Raw genomic sequence first — 20,872 nt, 5'->3', positions numbered from 1 at the left:
CTGCCATGCTAAGATTCTTACACAGCATTGACTCTTCCCAGCAGCCCTGTAGAGACTATTGCCCAGAGAGTAAGCATCACACACAGTCATCTCAAGAATCTAATCTGTTGGCCAGTGCAGCGGCTCACTAGGCTAATCCTCCTCCTGCGGCGCCAGCACCCCGGGTTCTAGTCCCGGTTGGGGCGCCGGATTCTGTCCTGGTTGCTCCTCTTCCAGTCCAGCTCTCTGCTGTGGCCCAGGAAGGCAGTGGAGGATGGCCCAAGTGCTTGGGCCCTGCACCTGCATGGGAGACTAGGAGGAAGCACCTGGCTCCTGGCTTCAGATCGGCGGAGCGCACCAGCTATAGCGGCCATTTGCGGGGTGAACCAACAGAAGAAGACCTTTCTCTCTTTCTCTCTCACTGTCTAACTCTGCCTGTCAAAAAAAAAAAAAAAAAAAAGAACCTAATCTCTTAACAAAATTTCCTCTGGCTCTTACACACACTGGAAGTTCTTTTCAGTAGGCTCAATCATTGCTTACTGCTTATAACTTCCCTACTATTATTGTGTCTGTTATTGTTATTATTGTCATTTTACTCTTCAGTCCTATAGGGCTTGCTTCCTCCTTCTACCCTCCTCCCCTCCCAAGGTGATCAGTTCTTTATAGGTAAGAAACTGTGGCATTTCTTTGAATTGTCACAGTAGTTTCTTTTCAAGGTCTTCCATGTGATTTATCTGATGGGACTGGACTGGATTCTCAGAGAGTGAACAAGCCCTGTCCTCATCAAAAGTGGGTTTGGGATGTGTTCTGCCTCAGTGGCCTGCACTCACCCGGGGCTGTTCCATGCATGAAAGGCAGCAAGACCTAGGAGTGTTTGGGAGTAGCAAGGCAGCAGCCGGCAATCACTTAGGGAGGGACTTGTGCAAGATGGGCCTCTGCCAGCATGAGAAATTGCATTGTGAATAAAGTGGAACTAGAGCATAGTCCCCAAAAGACAGTTTTCCCACCAGCCGCTCTCAGCCTGGGTAGATGACTCAGCAGCCAACGCAGAGCCCGATGAGTCTCAGTTAGGAGGGCATGCTAAGAATTCAGGGGTGAGAGCGGTGTCTCTCTCACAGCTGTCCTGCTTGCAAAGTGCTTGATCTGGAAGGGGCCTGGCAGTGGCCTCAGCATGCTCTCCGATTCACTTCATCTTGGCCCCAGTCTCTCCTGGAATCCTCTCCCATAGATGTGAGCACCACCTCCACCATAATTATGTAGTCCTAAGCAGGAGAGTTTGGATGGCATTCCAAAATGCTTAGGAAAAAAGAAAGTGTTATTTCAAATTATTTATTCATTTCACAATCCTTATTAACAAAAGAAGCCATTTCAGCTCCAAGTGAACAACTCTTGAATTGCATTACTTCTTTATAGGGTCAGATCCAGCTAAGACCAGAATGAATAGGACCTATGGATTGAATTCCTTTTTTTTTTCCATCTGAACATCACTAGTTTAGCTCCCAAATTAAAACCTGGCTGCCTGGGTCCTACCAGTAGGGAGACAAGCAGACAAAAAAAAAAAAAAGATTTTGAGTCAAAAATGTGAGTACTCTGATATCTAAGCGTTGAAGCATTTATTAACTAAAGAGAAACAAATGTGAATATTTCACTCTCTTTACACTAACAAATTTAAAGATCCATTAAGTTGTAAGAATAAGTCTACAGAGAACCACTACCATTATTTCTTCTCAAACACAGGATCAATGCAACCCATCAAGAAAATCTGAGTGCTCACGGTGCATGTTTGAACATTCTGGACTCATTTTTCCTACTGATTGAATGGAACTCGTAAATCAAAAGTTTCCCCTAGTAGGGAATCATTTTTCAGGAAGGTTTTTATTATTGTGTTCAAAGACTCTCCAGGCTGCAGCAGAAGGTGAATGTCTTCTTACCTTGAGCTATTTGGCTGTCTTGAAAGCTCATACATGGGTGATCGGTGGCTGTTTCCTCAGGGCTTATGTCCTCCAGCTCCTTGTTATTCACTAGATAATACAGGGAGACTGCAACCTAGAAGGCACCCCAGGACCCATGTACAGGAACACCTTCTGTCAATGGGAGGTGCTTGTCACTGTCCCTTAGCATTCAAACGCATTCAGAGCCGCAGGTCGCTTTTCTTAAAAACACTTTTTCTTTCTATTTTATTCTATTGGTATTCTACTCTGGACCTTATGTTAGATCAAATTCTCTATAATTTTATTTTCTTCTGTTTCCCTGACAATCAACCACATAAAATATATTGAGGAAGACTCCTAATACAGGTGCTTCTCCTGTGGAACCATCTTAATAGCATATTGTGAAATGAATACACTACTGTTATGTATCATCCGGCTAGGTTGAAAGTGTTGTAACGGGATGTTTTCCCCACGTGCACTGGGATAAATACCATTTCTTTTGAGGCCTGGCTTCCACCAAGAATGCAGGGAGCTTCTCTACTGATACTCCTATGACACCAAATCCTACTAAAAGATCTTTTATTTGTGCATTTACCACCAAGTAATTTTGCCATTAAGCTGAGTTTGTTCCCAACCAAACTGGTCTCAGTGCTTGATTGGATTCATTTCTAGAGATTGATCAGCCAGCCTCTCTGGATGATGAGTGAGATCACTGGGCATTCTTGGGGTTCATACAGTGCCAGGGAAAATTAACTAAATAGTAGGGTGTGTTGGCATTTTCACTGTCCAATCTGATCTCTTCAAGATATTACTTTTTTAATGTTTTATTTATTTATTTGAGAGAGAGACAGAGTCAGAAACAGAGGGCAACCTCCCTTCCAGTGGCTACTCAAAAAATGTCCACGACAGTTGGGCTTGGGTGGAAGCCAAAGCTGGGAGCTGGCAATTGAATCCTGTTCTCCCACTTGGGTTGCAGGAACCCATTTACTTGAGCCATCAACACTGCTTCCCAAGATCTGCATTAGCAAGAAGTTGGAGTCAGGAGCCAGAATCAGGAATCGAACCCAGGCACTACATTATGGGACACAGGTACTTTAATGCTAGGCTAGATGCCTGCCTCAGCTCTTACTTTTTTAACCAGGCAAGAATCTGCTCCACAGAGCTGCCCAGCTGTTGGGTACCTGCTTTTAAGGGAGAAGTGCCTCAAACCTCCTGTTCCAAGGCTGTTCATCGTAGAGATGTGTATTTATGGATTCATCTCGAGAGGAGGGGGAAGGCCATCCAGAAAGCAAGGAAGAGCATGTTTTCAAAGGTTATGCCCTATGACTTCCTGGCACAGAGCAATGGAGACAAGTGAGGTAGAGAAAGAATATTTCAGTAAAGAAATCTTCATCCAGATATTTATTACACTTACTAAATGAGTCGCAAGATGGAAAAGCTACATTCCTGTAGGTTCTTGGCAAAACAGAAATACAGGAAAACCTGTTGCCCGAATAGCCGCTGACGTCGGTGCCCCCTGCTGCAGATTCCCTCTCACTTCCCATCAACGTGTCTCATCACAAGTGTGAAAGGAGAGCAGACCTCCAGAGCTGAATTCGTACATAACCATATCTATCACTCTTGAGAGACCAAGGCAAACGTGCTTTCCAGGTGCACAATGAATACACTGGGCGCCCCCTGTCACCACGGCTAATGGCTTCCTTGAGATTGGAGATTAGCACTGTGCCGCAGAACTTCCTGCACTGGTGGAGATGCTCCGATCTGCACTACACAGCACGATAGCCACCCACCTCGTGTGGCTTCTGGAGCCTTTGAAATGAGGCTGGTGTGGCCAAGAAATTGAAAAAAATTCAAAAAATTCAAAAATTTCAAAAAATTGAACGTCTAGTTCTCTTCAGCTTTGGTTGATTTGTAGCCACAGCGGGGTCGGGTAGCTGCCACATGTGACTGCACAGCTCTGGGTGTCTCAGGGGTCTTTATCTCATTGCCTACAACTGGATTCCCACTCTGCCCATACCTGAGTCCACCCTTCATCCCACTCCTACAGTGCTCTTTCTAAAACAAGCCTGATGATGCCACCTAACTCTCACCATCCGTTCCTGCCTCCTCACTTGGCTGTAAGATAAACCGCAAGCTCCTGGCACAGCTGCCGAGGCTTCCCACGGTCTGTTCTGTCTTCTTCTCCCAGAGCTTGCTGCCCTCTGTGTTCGCTGCACTCCCAACCCACCACGATCCAGACATTGATAACCCACAGCACTGCCTTTGCAGGATGTGTCACCTGGGTCTGTGATGTGCTCCATCCTTGCTACCTGGCAAAGCCCCGTTCCTCTTTGAAAGCTCGAATGGAGCCTCATTGACTTCCTGAAGCCTCCTCTGACATACTGCACCCTCCTCTGCCCACCTCCTTTCTCCTGCTTAGTTATTATCATCCATTCCTTCTTACTGATCTCTACTTACTCCATCCACAACCTCCACCTCTCCCTGATTTTTCATTTTTCCTCCATTTTAAGGCTTTTGGTCACAGATTTATTAATTTATTTTACTTATTTATTTGAAAGTCCGGGTTCCAGAGAGAGATGTTTGGAAAAAGAAACAGAGATCTTCTATCCACTGGTTCACTCCCCAAATGGCCTTAATGGTCAGGCCTGGGCCAGGCCAAAGTCAGGAATCAGGGGCACCCACAAGCACTTGGGCCATCTGCTGTGCTTTCCAGGCCAAAGCAAAGGGCTGGATGGGAAGTGGAGCACCTGGGACTTGGGCCAGCGCCCATATGGGATGCTGGCCCTGCAGACGGCAGCTTAACCTGCTGCGGCACAGCACTGGCTCTAAGTCTTAATCTCGCACTGTGGCACAGTGGGTTAATCCTCTGCCTGTGGTGCCAGCATCCCATATGGGCATTGGTTCTAGTCCTGGCTGCTCCTCTTCCAGTCCATCTCTCTGCTATGGCCTGGAAAATCAGAAGATGGCCCAAGTGCTTAGGCCTCCACACCAGTGTGGGAGACCCGGAAAAAGTTCCTGGCTCCTGGCTTCAGATCAGCCCAGCTCCAACTGTTGCAGACATTTGGGAAATGAACCAGCAGATGGAAGACCTTTCTTTCTGTCTCTCCCTCTCACTATCTGTGACTCTACCTCTCAAATAAATAAATGAAATCTTTTTTTAAAAAATTACCCCCTGTAGTCTCTAGCCTGAGTTTTGACAAATATATTTCATTGTATAATTACTGTCACAGCAGGGGTTGGCATTAAACCACTCTTGGGATGCCCATATCGTATCAGAATGCCTGGGATTAAGTCTCACCTCCACTTCTAATCTGGCTTCCTGCTGATGCACTTGGGAGGCATCAGGTAATGGCACAAGTGTTTGGACCCCTGCCACCCACATGAGAGATCCAGACAGAGTGTGGACTCCTAGCTTTTGCCAGGCCCAGCCCCAGCTGTTGCAGCCATTTGAAAAGTGAACCCCCGCCCCTCTGCCCCACCATATGTGTTTGTGTCTGAGTTTGTCTCTCCTTGCTGTATCCTCACGTGTTTGAGAGAGAGAACTCTGGTCTCTTCATTTTCTTGTGTCTTCATCAAAGAACCCATCTCCAAACATCACCACACTGGCTATAGGGTCTTCAACACATGGGATTTGGAGGAATATAAACATTCAGTCCATAATATGCATCTTCTCCTATCTCTCTGTGGATTATACAACATTTTTTAAGCTTTCTTTTGTTCCCTGAATTATCTCCATTGCTTCTACTTTTCTTTCATTGTTGCTTGCTTGCTTGCTTTTCTATTTTTAAAAAATAGAGCTGGAGAGTGTGTGGAGGGGGAGGTGGAGAATCTTCCTTCTGTGGGTTCACTGCTTAAATGCTTACAACAGTCTGAGCTGAGCTGGAAGCCAGGAGCCCTGAACTCCATCCAGGTTTCCCACCCGGGTGACAGGGACTCAGGAACTTGAGCCATTATCTGATGTCTACCAGGTTGTACTAGCAGGAAGTTGGATTAGAAGTAGAGGTACAAAGACTCAAACTCACACTCTGATATGGGATGCTAGTGTCCAAAGTGGTGGCTTGGGAGAATTCTATTACAATACCTGCCACTGGTTTTCTATTTTAAAAATAAAAATATTGGGGGCTAGTGTTGTGACAAAACAGGTTAACTGCCTTCTGTGATGCCGGCATCCCATCCAAGCACCAGTTTGAGTACTGGCTGCTCCATATCTGATTCAGCTCTCTGCTAAACTGCCTGGAAAAACAGCAGAAGATGGCCCAAGTAGTTGACCCCCTCCCAACCACATAAGAGACCCAGATAGAGTTCATGGTCTTGGCCTCAGCTTGGCGCAGCCCCAGCCATTGTGGTCATTTGGAGAGTGAATCAGCAGATGGAAGATATTCTCTCTCTCTCTCTCTCTCTCTCTCTCTCTCTGCATCTGTCTGTGTGTGTATATATCTCCTTTTCTCTCTGTAACTCTGCCTTTCAACTAAATAAATAAATCGCTAAGAAAATATAAAACTTTCACTGGAAGGGAGGGCCATAGTTTTGTTCCATTCTGAAGAAATAAATGGGTCCATGTTATGCACATCTCTTTCTGGATCCCTCTGCTCTGCTAAATGCATTGCCACATTTTTGTCCTTTAAAATATCTTGCCCACTCCTTTTCTCATTCATTTGCTATCACTATCCTGGATAAATAGGAGGAGATAAGAATGTCATTTTACCACCATCAATTGGAAATCAGAAATGCTTTTTGTAAACTTAAATCAGTTGCTGTAATCAATACTCTGGTGTCCCAGGTGGAGATGCAGAATCTGCTCAAAAAATTTGTCAAATATTCATGACTCCAACTTTAAGAGTCCTGCTGTCGCCTGTGGCTTTGAAAGATAAATATATAAAGGACAACTGACTTCTTTTCCAGTGTTCAGAAAATGCCATGAAATTACTTTCCATCAATCCCAAGTTTGGGGTTAAAAATGTTCAATAAAACATACTCTCTCCCGTGCCTCTCTCTAGTGCCTTTTGGGCGCGCAAGACTTCACCCCCATCAAGGCACTAGTTCTGAGTAATTTCTCAGCAGGCCCAGTAGAAACAGTTGATGGCTACAAGCAGGTGTTGCTGACAAGTCCTGTTTTTCATTTTTACAGATGCAGCCGTATTCTATCTCTGCCATCTCCTTTTTCCTTTTATAGCTTCTGAAATTGTGTTTTGTAGAAAGTCACTTGGCTATCTTCACACAGTTTCCCTGTTACAATAGGTAAATGTCAAAAGCAATCAGGTGCAGTATCAGCCTTCCATTGTATTCCCCTAAGCCCTCGGGCAGATAATAACTTCTTGCAATATTTTCTTAATGTAAATGGAAACAGATACTAACCCAGGCAAATGATCCCTCCTGAGCCAGCTGTCCTTTTCAATATGTTATCCGGAAGATTACATGAATATTTATTGGTTCTTCAGTTTCTCACAGAAGCCAAAGTTCCACTGAAGGGGTATACAGCATGTTTAAACTTGAAGTAATGCAATTTTGTGTGACTGGGCAAACTCAATGTGAAAAGGTCTTCGGGAGTTTGGAGATCTTGATCATATATTAACTTTGAAAACAACTTGTAATGTGACCTCTGAACAGTCAAATAAATGATTCCAGTCTCCACGTTTGGAAAGTGAACCATCAACGTGTGCTGATTCTTTATCTTTCTTCCCTAAGTATTGCACATTTGAACTTCACTTGGATTTCTGCCTCTGTGTGTTTTCTCTCATCACTTACGTATTCAAGCATTATAACTGTATGTGTTGTCACTTGTACTGAGCAAACATATTTCCATAATTTTACCTAAGACCATCATCATACGATGACTTTATTACTCTCATGTGAGAAATGAATGAGAAATGGAAAAGGACAGAAGAGCCTCAAGATGTGTTTTGTTGTTCACAGTAAAATGCCAATTATACCCTAGAGGAAGAGATCTCACCAAAGAAGATGCATGGATGGGAGAAAGCACATGAAATGATCTTCTGTATCATTAGTCTCCTGGGGAAAGCTGCAAAGTAAAACCCAAATGAGACCCCACCATGCACCTATTGGAATGGCTAAAATTTAAACAACCGTCAGACCAGAAAATAGCACGTACAGGGATGGGAAGCATCTGGAGCCCATGACATGCAAATACAAAATGGTACCACCCCTTGGGAAATCGGCTCCATGTCACCCAGGATGGAAATTAAAGGAAACAAGTCTCCATTGCTGACGAAGAGCCACAGCAAGATGCATGATTGCAGAACTTCAGAACACAAAAAGTACAGGAAAAAAAAAAAACCTTACACATTTGCTTAAAGAAAAGAAAAAAAATGAATATGTTACATACAAAGAACAAACATCCTAATGGGTTTAGATCTCTCAGTAACACCAGATGCAAGCAGACAGGAGAGCAATGCCTGCCAAAGTTTGAGGGAAAATTATTTTTTCAGCCTGTAACTCCAAATGATCAAGAATTCAAAACTTGGATTCAATCAAATGAGAAGCCAAGAAAAGCATTTTCAAATACTAACAATTGAAAATTATTTTTCCATGCATGTTTTCTTAGAAAGTTGCCATAGGGTGTGTTCCAGAAATGTAAAAAGGTGGATAAAAAAAAGTGATATAGGATTTAGGAAGGCATGCCTTTCTCCTTGGTGTGCAAGAGGGGTCTCCAGATGACAATGTGTAGCAGACATGAAAGTAAACCACTTACCTCTGGGAAGAGGATCTCCAAAGGAATAAGTTAAATAAATGAGAAGTGCTGGAGAAAGCAATCAAAGATATGTAGATAGCTTATTATGGAAGTGAAAAAAAGAAGACACAATCAGAAATCTTGACTCCGGGCGGAGAGGGAAGGAAAGGATGAGAAAAGAAGTGAAATCATGAACATTTCAGTTTTACGTGGCGAAGTCGTAAATGATGAGAACGGATTTAACTAAAACTGGTGACAAAACTATTTGGGGGATAAGAAGAGAAGGTGGGATGTGGGATAACAGTGCTAAATTCTCTATCACCGGAGAAAGAATAGATGTTAACTACAGTCAGTAAATTGAGAAATAGTCATATAAGAACAGTAGTTAGAAGTGTTGAGAAGGAACAGCTAAATGGTTTAAAATGTTTGCCTCTGGGCCACAGAGCTGGATAGAATAAGGTTGCAGTAGGAAATGAGGCTTCTGTGTTATTTTGGTTGTATTTGATTTTTTAATTTTATATATATGTTGTTGCAATTAAATTGCCTTAACTACAAGAGATTCCCAGTCACTAAAAGACAGTGCTACTATCCTGTTTACTTTGCTCTTTTCCCATCATGGTGTGAATTTTGAAATTTTCGCACAATATTCTCATTTTTTAGGAAAAAAAACAGTATTTCCTAGTAATTATTTGATAAGATCGCTAAAATAAATTTTATGAGTAAAAGGAACCCATTACTTAGAAACTAAATTTGTCATCATAAATGAGGAACTAGCCTTTGGAAATGCAGATCTCCATGACTATGACGAGAGCACAGTTCATGCCTCAACCCTGCAACTGTTTTTTGCAAAGAGTGAAACAACTTGTTTTCTGCTTTACAGAGAATAAATGCTTATCATATTTTTAAAGGTTTCATTCATTTATTTGAGAGGTAGAGTTACAGACAGAGATGGAGAGACAGAAAGAAAAATCTTCAAGCTACTGATTCACTCCCCAAATGGCCACAACGGCTAGAGCTGGGCCAATCCAAAGTCAGGAGCCAGGAGCTACTTCTGGGTCTTCCATGCGAATGCAGGGGCCCAAGCACTTGGTCCATCTTCTGCTGCTTTCCCAGGCCATTAGCTGTGAGCTGGATGGGAAGAGGAGCAGCTGAGACATGAACCGGCCGGCATCACAGGTGGAAGCTTAGCTTACTATGCCGCAACACCAGCTCCTGCTTTATCGTATTTTAATATCAGTAGCTCCATAAATTTTTTCCATTGTCACTGAATCAGCTTGCTGTTTGGTTCTTTGTAAGCAAAGTTTGCTAAATAGCTGCACAGTTTTACCACTAAAATTACTCAAGTTGAACAGCACAGAATTTTGCCCTCTTTCCCTTGACTGAGAAGTCCTGGGTCACTGGTTTTATTGTGTAATGGAAGTGTGAATCCTTTTCAAGGTCTTCTGGGGGAATTACGAAAAATACCAAATAGGGTTGATATTTGACTTGTGAGACCAGATTTTCCATCACCACTTTCAGAACTAAATAGTTCAAAAAGGATGCCCCAGATACCTGGAAGTTGCAAGGTAACTTCCAGGAATACACAGAGAAATGAGGTGAGAAATATCTCTACAGAAGGAAAAAGCTTACGTATTTACAGCAGGAGCTGTTTGCCCATTGCCTGCCCAGCTCCCCATGTCCCGGACACATCTATGAGAATCATGACTATGCTAAAGTTTCTTTGGCTCCTGCCACTCTGAAGGTTTTTTTTTTTTTTTCAGACTTTCATGGGAAAAATATACCAAAAATACACAAACTCCTTGAATTATGCATTGTTTACTTACAGTATATCACATCTACTTAAATAGTTGCAAATGACCCAGTAATGAATGACTTATCACTTAACTTTCACAATGGGACAAGAAAATCAAGGTAATTTTTAGGTCTCTTAATTCAGTATATGAAGCATTTGAAAGTCATATAAGTATATATTGGACAGAAATTATTTGGACTACCTTTCCTAGTGATGTGCATGGAAATAAGAAATGCAGGCGTAGTCCGGCGCTGCGGCTCACTAGGCTAATCCTCCGCCTGCAGCGCCAGCACACCGGGTTCTAGTCCCAGTTGAGGCACCGGATTCTGTCCCGGTTGCTCCTCTTCCAGGCCAGCTCTCTGCTGTGGCCTGAGAGGGCAGTGGAGGATGGCCCAAGCGCTTGGGCCCTGCACCCGCATGGGAGACCAGGAAGAAGCACCTGGCTCCTGGTTTCAGATCGGCACAGCGCCAGCCGTAGCGGCCATTTGGGGAGTGAACCAATGGAAGGAAGACCTTTCTCTCTGTCTCTCTCTCTGTCTAACTCTGCCTGTCAAAAAAAGAAAAAAGAAAAGAAAGAAATGCAGGCATAAGGGAAAAGAATTCTTTGTGCTCCTTTCCACCATCCACCCTTCTGGTGATGTTTCTTAGTCACAGCTAGTCCACGTTCTCAGGTGTAACTTCCTCTGCATACTCTAAAGTCAGTGCAGTGATGCAAGGAAGCACGAGGATATCTACGGAGGATCAACTATGTAATTTTCAGGACCCAGTACACAATGAAAATGTGGGATTGCTGTTCAAAATGTATTGTCAAGATGGCGACAGCAGGCCCTTGAACCCAACACCAGGCCCTTTGAACATGAGCCTTATGTAACTGCACAGGTCACACGCCCATGAAGCCAGTCCTGTGTCTTCAGGTGCATCAAATCCTTCCGGATAACAGGACCATTTTACGCCAGCCTCATGTTCTGGGACAGAACAGTCAACCCACAACTGATTACAATCTCTAATGCAATAAAATTTCCTTCAGTTACCAATTCACTCTCAGTACTCAGCTATGAATTTTCTTTTCAGTTGGTACAAAATACAAGCATCAATGATGTGCCTAGTATTTCTTTCCTCCAGCTATACCGTTAATACTTTCTACATGATGCTTTCCACCCTTGGAAACGTGAGTTCAATTGGGTTCTCAAATTGCCAGTGATGGGCCCCTCTTCTCATTTTCCTGTCTGACCATCTGCTCATTACCAACTGCAGGGTGGCTAAACTGTTCCACCACAAGAGAATGACTCATGGGTGCTGGGGGAAAAAAGTGCACTTTTTGACTATGCAGTCCTTAAAACACCAGCTGTCCCATTTTAGGTTTTGCAAATCAGTTGGCTATGAATTTCAGGGAAGACGTTTTCATTTTTGGAAAGCTAAATTTCACATCTTCTAGAGGAAAACATGCCATGCCGGCTGCTTTTTCTTAATCTTATCACAAAATTTTTTGAAATACATAACATGTGTCCTTCCAACATCTTCACCCCTGGGTGACCAAGAAAAAAAATCCTTCGAAGGACCCTCTGTCACACTCCATGACGGGGCATCTAACTGAGGGGATTTGTCACAATAGATCATACTATGTTAAGACTTTGGGGAACGAGAGGTAGAAAATAAGCAAAATTCATCAGAGGCTCAGTTTTCTGAAGGCAGAAAAACATAAGAGGAGCCTTCCCCCTGTATTCATGGAAGAGATAGAGGGACATGTTGTGGCAACTACTCTTGTGTTGTTCCTAGGCAACGGGTATTCAAAAAGTTCATGGAAATGCAGACTGTGAAAAAATTATACATAGACTTCAAATTAACCTTCTCTTTTAATCACATTTTTCCACGGACTTTTGGAAGTCCCCCCGTATGTTCAGTCTCTAACCATCGTGGCTGGGCTGACTGCGTGGTATCAGGGATCTCAGGTAGGCAACTGGAATTCTGAGGGCAGGCAGGACGCCAGCCTGCAGGAACTCCCTCCTCGCTTCTTCCTCCCTGGATGCGGCAGAGACCCTGCTTTATCACTGTAGGCTTTCTCCTAAGGGAGCTGTCACTTACATATGGACATGTATGTCCCCACCTTCCCCTCATGACCTTCTGCTTCCTCACCACTCTGAGTCCATTCCTGCTCCGTAATTCCTCCTTCCTCTCTGTTCCTGTTGTGTGTTACTTTCACCGTGGATTTTCTATCTGTATTCTGTTTTAAATACTTTTAAAGATTGATTTTTTCCAAAGGCAGAGAGACAGAGATGCATCTTCCATTTGTTGATTCCTTCCCCAAATGTCCAAGAACCCAAAATTCTGTCTGGGTCTCCCACTTAAGTCCCAAGTGCTTGAGCCATCACCTAGTGCTGTCCAGGTAGCTCAGACTCAAACTGGGATCCAAAGAGGCAACTTAACACACTACACCACAACACTTGCCCCTGTTTTAAATATTTTTAGGGGCCAGCATTGTGGCAAAGTGCCACTCATGATGCTAGCATCCCATATGGGCACCAGTTCCTGTCTAGGCTGCTGTACTTCCAAGCTAACTCCCTACTAATGAACCTGGAAAAGCAGAAAAGGATGGCACGAGTACTTGTATCCTTGCCACCCACATGGGAGACCTGGATGAAGCTCCGGGCTCTTGGCTTCAGCCTGGCCCAGCCCTGGCTGTTGCAGGCATTTGGGTAGTGAACTAACAGTTGGAAGATCTCTCCTCTCTCTCTCTCTCTCTCTCTCTCATTCCCCCCTCCCTCCCTCCTTGCCCCCCTTTCTCTGTGTAACTCTGCCTTTCAAATAAATAAATAAATATTTAAATGTAAATAAAAAATTAAATGTATATATATATATATATATATATGTGTGTTTGTCCCTGGTCTCATCACCCATACTGTAAGTTTCTTGAGGGCCGACACCATGTGTAGTTATAATATTGCCTTCCACACTGGACCCTGTTAGTAAGAAAATGCTGTGCAGGTAGGAGTTGGCTAATGTCTTCATTGATCCTCGGACCCCAACTCACACTTTAAAAATATACAGTAAGTAATTTTCATAGATCATTGAGAGGAAAACAACTAGAATCATCCAAACAAAGCAATGCATTTCTTTTCATATCACGTCATAGATTTCAAATCCAAACCAATGTCTTTGCCTTTTTAAGCTAATGACATGTTGTTTAACCTTCACAAATTAATGGAATTGTGAACTAATGAGAGTTTATGCTATCGATTTGAAGTATTTATTTTTGTCAGGCTCGTTTCAGAAACTTCTCTCTTCTAGGTTGGACGTGATTGATGCAAAATGCACTTTCCCAGACTAATGCCTCCTTCCATATATAACACCAGTTTGTGGGTTCTCTTAACAAGGAGATAATTAAATATAAACACAAATCATGGGCTTTTCTCTCTCTGAAATGAAATGCACATAAACAACAAGCAAATAATGAAAAAGAAAAGGAGGGGAGAGAGACCTACTACCGCCTCCTCTCGGAACTCCGTGGGGAGGCATCACCAGAAATGCCAGGGAGAGTCTGTCACCAAAGCGAGGAAAGCCCCCCAGTAACTCTCCCGGCTTTGTTACGGGGACTGACCAAAGGGAGGGCTCAACGAGAGTTCGTTGGCTGGATCAGCCCACTGTGACCAGTAGCTAGGGGACCGTAAGTGACCATTCAGAGACCACAGGAGCGAACCCAGCCACAGAAGGGGACAGTTGTTCCTTCCTGGGGTGCTGTGTCCAGGCATCCAAAGCCCAGGCCTTTAGGTCTGAGCAAGCGTACGGTCTACCTGGTTACCTCCGATTACCCCCAGTAAAACAGGTGGTGTGGTTTGCTGAACAGTGCCAACAGACACAATCACCCATAGGAAAATATATTTTTTTAAAATGCAGTATAAATATGCAGTAGTATTTTACCCAGAAAGGAATAAAGACGGGTTTCATTTTCTATAATTTATGGGATTTTCCATTAAAAGGGCATTTCTAGCTAGTCCTCTTCTCAATTGTCAGTATGTCCAAAGCCAAATGACATACTGCAACTTTTCCCAGATATCTGTGTATCCTAAGCACACCGTGTCAAGAAGACTGATCCAAAGACTTGATTTACGTTTCTGCCTGACAGATGATGTGTGCAGGGCCTGCTGTCTAAATGGACTGGGCTCAGGCAGTTACCTTAGTCATCAATTCTCAGAGAATTAATGAGCCCCATTCATCCCAATAATAGAAACCAAGGTCAGGGCCTCTTCCTTGCTGTGTAATTCCATTAGCATTGCACAGAAAGCACTTAGGTCATAAGCTCTATAGTCCTTATCACTGAGCAAATGGAACTCCATCTTGTTTTCAGAGAGATTCCTCTCTGAGCACACCGCTTGTCAAAGATTAGCTGTACATCAACACTCAGTGCACTTACAGATGTAGAGGAAATGCTAGTTAAGAGAACAGAGGGCTGCCTTCAGCTGCCAAGAGCTTCAAGCACTGTTTTTATTGCAATAAATGCCAATGGCAAGAGTTTGCAGTGAATCCATCTCAGGCACTTCCAATTATTGAACACACGTTTTTAAATTGTGTGTTCACTCATATTTTATGCAATTCCATTTGGCTGCCATAACATTTATTTTAGGTTTTTATTCTTTTATTTTGATTTTTATTCCTTTATTTTAGTATTTGTTTTAACTACTGTAATAAAGTTTAAAAATGGCCTTGAAACAGTTTTCACCATAAGCAAATAATTGTGTTTATGGTGGAACTTTCTAGTGGAAATCTCAAACAGCAGGCTTTTGTAAACTGTCCCACCATCATTATCTTGTTTCTCATATCTCAAACTGCTCTCAGTCTCCCACATATCCAAAATGAAGAGAGGAACCCCAAATGTGAAATCCACTGGCAAGGATTAGAACCCCAGCTTTGACACTTGTCTTCTCAACAATAACATTAGCATGAGTATTATACTTTTATAACTAGTCCACACTGTTACTATAGGAATATAAAGTAAGTGCCTAGGACAGTGCCTAGAAATTAGCAAATAATAGCTGTCCACTTTTTATTGTCATTAAACTCACAAAATTGTGTGTGTGTGTGTGAGAGAGAGAGAGAGAGAGAAGAGAGAGCGAGATTGAGAGGGAGAGAATCAATGCTTTGAAATATTTGGGGTTTTGTATCCAGCAAATCCAAATGACCCACAGTTATGGAGAAGAGCAGAGGCATAGATAAGTCAAAGTAGCATATCCTCCAATACAGTGTGTCTGGGGGGTTTCTTTCTTTCTTTTTGTTTTATAAGATTATTGGCTTTTTAAAAAATGATATATTTTTATTTCTTTTAAAGGCAGAGGTAAGGGATGGGAAGTGGGGGAGGAGAGAGAGAGAGAGATCTTCCATTTATTAGTTCACATCCAGATGGCCACAATGGCTGGGGCTGGGGCTGGCCAAAGCCAGGAGCCTGGAACTCCATTCAGGTCTCCCACATGGGTGACGGAGGCCCAAGTATTTTGGGCCATCTTCAGCTGCTTTCCCAGGAGTATTAGCAGGGAACTGGATCAGAAGTGAGGCAACCTGCATATGCACCACCACCCATATGGGATACCACATCGCAGGCAGAGGCTTAACCCACTGTGCCACAACATCAGTTCCAATAATAATGTGTCTGTGCTTTGAAGTATATTTTTAGATTTCATTTCATATTCAGTGTATCTAATACCCAAAGAGATGATTTCAAGCAAAGGCTTGACACTGTAGTGTGAAGTCCCAACCAAATGGGATCTGAAGAACTGTCCAATTTCCCCCTCCGTTCTTCTCTCCTCACTCCTTGCCTGTCAAAAGACAAGTACAGCGAAGAGCCTGCATCAAACCCAGTGTCTGACTCCCAGCTCTCCTGGATCAGGACCACTTGTGAAGTATTTATGATTCCTGACCTAGGAGCACACTGAAGTCTTCAAATCAAAATGCTAAGAGCTCACAACGCAAGTGGTAGACTGTCAGGGACAGTGAAGTCGAGAGAGGCAGTGCTGTGTACAAGGGCACAGGCAAAGCACCTGAGACACTGGGGTGCTAAGCTGTGTTTGGCCTATGTGATCTTGGGCAAGTTACTAATAGCTCTATGCCTCAGTTTCCCCTCCAGTAAAATGATAATGACGCCAAGTATCTTACATGATTTTTTAAGGATTTTGTTTATTTATTTATTTTGAAAATCAGAAAGTGCGCCTATCTGCTAGTTTATTCCCTAAATGCCTGCAGTGCCCAGGGCTGTGCTCAGCCAAAGTTGGAAGCTGGGAACTCAATCTAGGTCCCAACGTGTGGGTGGTAGGGACCTAATTACTTAAGCCACCACCGCTGCCTCCCAGGGTCTGCATTAGGAGAAAACTGGAGTCAGGAGCCTGGACCAAGAATACAACTGAAGTACTCTGATATGGACACATGGGCACTTGAACAGGTTCCTTAACCTCTAAGCTAAATGCCCACCCCTATATATGTTTTGTTGTAGATACAATTATATACTTGTGTGTGTACACACACACACACACACACACACATCCTAGCACAGTGTTTGGTTCATGTTGGTACTCATAAGAGGTAAAAAAAAAAAAAAAAAAAAGAGGATTTGTTCGTAACTTTCAATAAATAGGAAAGTGTATTTATGTGTGTACGGCTCAGTGTAAATAATTAAGAGATTTGTGTTACACTGATTTCCCTTTAAGTAATAAGCTCTTACTTACAAGTTTGTATTTTCCTGCAGAGACCTGCAGTATCTATTTTTTGTGAAACTAGAAGAAAAACAGACTCTTGCCTGTAACAAGTGTTGAATTCCCCCAAATACATTTCTCTTTAATAAATGAAGGATACTTGGGGATGTTGAGTTATATGATCCTATAGTAAGCAAACTGTTCTTTTACTTTTAACAATATTACATGCTTATTCCATGTGGGAAGAAGCCAAGTTGCTAGCTACACACACATTCACACACGCTAATAGTGATACCAGAAATATTTAAAATTTAAAAAGTGATAGTAAAAGAAAGAATGACAGTTAATACATACAGATCAGTTCTTACATGCTAGACACTGTTCTAATCACTTAGGGTAACTCATTGTATTCTCAAAACCACTCCCATCATTGCCCCATAACTTTCCAAAGGTCACAGGATAAATAACAATATACACATTATAGCCAGGGAGACCAAGTCATTTGTGGACTATTCCATGACAATATTGAACATGAAAGGGGGAATAAAATCACAAGTTATTATATTTCTACTTGAAAATGTTTTGTCCTAAGACCTTGAGATAATCATTAGTATTTTCTAGGTAGTTGTTCTTTATTAAAGCGATTAGTGCTTATGATATATAAAAATGTGTTTGTGGTTCAACCACGATGAGTTTCACCTCAGGGACATAGGCTCAGCCAATCTTTTCATATGTTACCTATAACCTTTCACAACAGAAGAATGAAGAAAGCAGTGGTTCATTAACTCGCTAATTGTCCTTTCTTATCGTGGTTATTAGCTGATGTTCTGCCTTTCTCTGGAATGCATGCACAAATTGAGAGTTCAAGGATAGACATCCTTGGAGCATAATAAATGGTGAATTGTGTCTGCCTCTTTCCGCAGATTAGATTAGTGCTTGATCCATAGAGAGAGCAACAAGACAGGTGATCTCAGCAGAGCCTCGCCATCTTGAAGGCAGAAAGGAACAGGCTTCTAGAGTGAAAGCTCCGTGGAGAGGCTTGCAGGGACACTGTGTCCTATCAACGTCTCATCCCAGAAATGGTGTTCTTGGTACTCAACCACTTACACTGAATGGAAGTTAATCTGCTAGGAAAATCTATATCCACAGTGACTCTTCCCACATATATAAATAAGTTATGAAAAGAAAAATAGGGTGGGGGGCATTGTGGCACAGGAAGTTAAACCACCTCTTGGGATGCCCAGATCCTATGTCCTGGATTCATGTCCTGGATTCAAGTCCTGCCTCCACTTCCCATCCAGCTTCCTACTAACACACAATGTGGAAGGCAGCAGGTGATGGCTCAAGTACTGTGGGAGATCTGGATGGAGTTCCAGATACCTGGCTGCGGCCTGGACTATAAAGCAAGCTTTGTAGGCATCCTCGAAGAGTGAACCAATAGAAAGAAGATCTCTCTCTCTCTCTTCTCTCTCTCTCTTTTCTCTATCTCTCTCTTTTTGTCTTTCAAATAAATAAATAGACATTTTTTAAAAGGCTTCTCAGCGTTGTAAAAAAGAAGTGCTTATTTCTTTAAGGAGACATGTGACATATTTTCATCAGTTCTAAAATTTTTTTCTATTTTAGTATCTCAGCAATTGGAGAGCATCTTATAGTCCAGGGAGTATCATTGCTTAATGGGCAGAGGTTTTATTTATGTTTCCTTCTTTGGGCACATAAATAAAGAGATGTCTTATCATCAAGGGTATCTTGGCATTGACAGAATAAATTAAGTAACAGGCAGTACCATGATCTCAGCACCGTGGAACAGAGTATATCAGAAAGCATTGGTAAAATTTGAAAGTATATCGACCTTTCAACTAAAGTTTAGTAGATCAGTAGGAAGTTGGTCATAACTTCTTCACCAGGTGGCTACTACCCATATTCATACTTCTCTTCCCCATTTTCTCCTCTCAGTGAAAGAGACAAGGGTAGCAATTAAGCTCTGGGCATTACTGTGTCTCTCTGGAACTGTGTGCTGTTGTCTCTAGTAGGGGCTCCTTGGGCACAAAGATCTGTGTCTGTGCTTCTGAGACACACTTATGTCTGGAATCTCCCAGAAGCTTCTTAGAAACCGATGGTCCTCACATCCTGCCTGGCATTCTGATGCACGTGGCATTGAGCGAGACCATGATAGCTATATTTTTAAACCTGGAGTGATTATGATGCACCCCAAGTTTGAGTCTCTTATCTATATGTTCTGAATTGGCCTATCTTTGCAAAGGACTTTGAGTTTAGAAACTCTGAGATTAGCAGGATGTATAGTACCCTTTTGGTCAGTTGACTAAAAAGAAGAAATTCTGCCATTGCATTGTTACCTTTGGGGCGGGGACTGAAAGACACAACATGTATTAGTGATGTCCCTGATACCTATTTCTGTTGGGGTTTTTTTAGCTGTGCCCCATAAAATAGGCCGCATCATTGATGGGAGTCCTGCAGATCGCTGTGCAAAACTGAAAGTGGGAGACCGGATCTTAGCCGTGAACGGCCAGTCCATCATCAGCATGCCTCACGCTGACATCGTGAAGCTCATCAAGGACGCAGGTCTTAGTGTCACCCTTCGCATCATTCCTCAGGAGGGTGAGTGCCCGAGGCAGCCTTGCAGAGAGGCGCGCGACACAGGGACACGCTCGCACCCGGCCTCCGGCAGTGCCACGGCAGTGTCACTGCTGCTCTTGCCGAAACTCGCACTCAGTGGCAACCCGTATCCTGCTCCCTCACTCCCAGTTTCATGGCACTGCAGGCTACCTAGTGTAAGTACCCCCAGACATTGGGGTCTCCCAGGGACTGTTTGTACAGTCACCTTTAGCCAGGACTCACTCAACAGAGAAGATAGAGTTACAAATCTGAAACAAGACTTAGTCATGTTAGTAGTTAATCTCTGGAGGAGTCTTCAGAGTCAGACTGATTTTGGAAAGCATGAAGTTTTGTGGTATAAAGCAAGTTCATGTAGAACATGCCGCATCTGCTAAGAATTTACAGCTCCCGTCTCATCAGTTGAGTTTTCTCTGCGCAAGGACTCCCCCCTGAGGCTCCATGAGTAGTAGTAAGCATCGCAACTCACAGCCAAACCTTCAGGACATGGTGGTATTCTGAGTTTCAGCTCAGTACACTATACTATCAGCACGGACAGATACAATGGGTTCATCACTGGTTTGTAGTTGCTGGTAATGGTACTGGAGAATTCAGTCCCTGGAGCTCAGCAGTGAGGGGACCGTGTGATCCACAGGGGCTGATGGGCCCATTCAGTTAGTACTCAGTGTGGGTACCAGTCAGCCTGTGATTCCATCTGAGGACTGTCTGACATGCAGACATCAAATGGCCACCCAGCCACTGACTTCCAATGGAAAACACTGGTTCCTAACTGGGGTGTTTCTGTCCTCCCAGGGGACACTTGGTGATGTCTTGGAGACATTTTTCATTGTCGTGATTGGGATGGGCATGCTACTGGCATCTAGTTGTTAGAGGCCAAGTATCCTGCTATACACTTCCTCTAGTGCACAAAACCATTCCCCTGGCACAAATGAGCTGGCACAAAATGTCAATAGTGCCAAGGTTGGGAGACACTGATATAAATGGGGGGAATTTTTTTTAATTTGTTCTATGAGAAAAGAAGAGAGGAATGGCCTCTAATGGAACACTAATAAATCACCCAATCCCCCAACCCCCAATGAAAATGACCTTGGGTTTTTTAACCTGTTATCCACAGACATCAGTGTGTATAAAATACTCAGTGGAAATTACGTGTAAGCAAGATCGTTCACTAGAAATC

General features: G+C 43.1%; 1 protein-coding gene across 21 annotated transcripts in view; it reads left to right on the top strand.

The window, feature by feature from the left end:
• Nucleotides 1-20,872, top strand: part of MAGI2 (membrane associated guanylate kinase, WW and PDZ domain containing 2) — a 1,584,028-nt gene that overhangs the window by 1,420,194 nt on the left and 142,962 nt on the right. For 18 of the 21 annotated variants that reach the window (XM_070071215.1, XM_070071219.1, XM_070071216.1 and 15 more), the window contains one exon: nucleotides 19,495-19,680. The exons of the other annotated variants lie outside the window; for them this stretch is intronic. In XM_070071215.1, coding sequence (XP_069927316.1) covers nucleotides 19,495-19,680 — 186 coding nt within the window. The remainder of the gene's footprint in view (nucleotides 1-19,494; nucleotides 19,681-20,872) is intronic. 21 annotated transcript variants of the gene reach the window in all.

Source organism: Oryctolagus cuniculus, chromosome 3 (genome assembly GCF_964237555.1).
Source record: "Oryctolagus cuniculus chromosome 3, mOryCun1.1, whole genome shotgun sequence".
In the NCBI taxonomy this organism is placed as follows: domain Eukaryota; kingdom Metazoa; phylum Chordata; class Mammalia; order Lagomorpha; family Leporidae; genus Oryctolagus; species Oryctolagus cuniculus.
The sequence above is the reverse complement of the archived record's forward strand: the minus strand, read 5'-3'. Positions and strand labels throughout refer to the sequence as shown.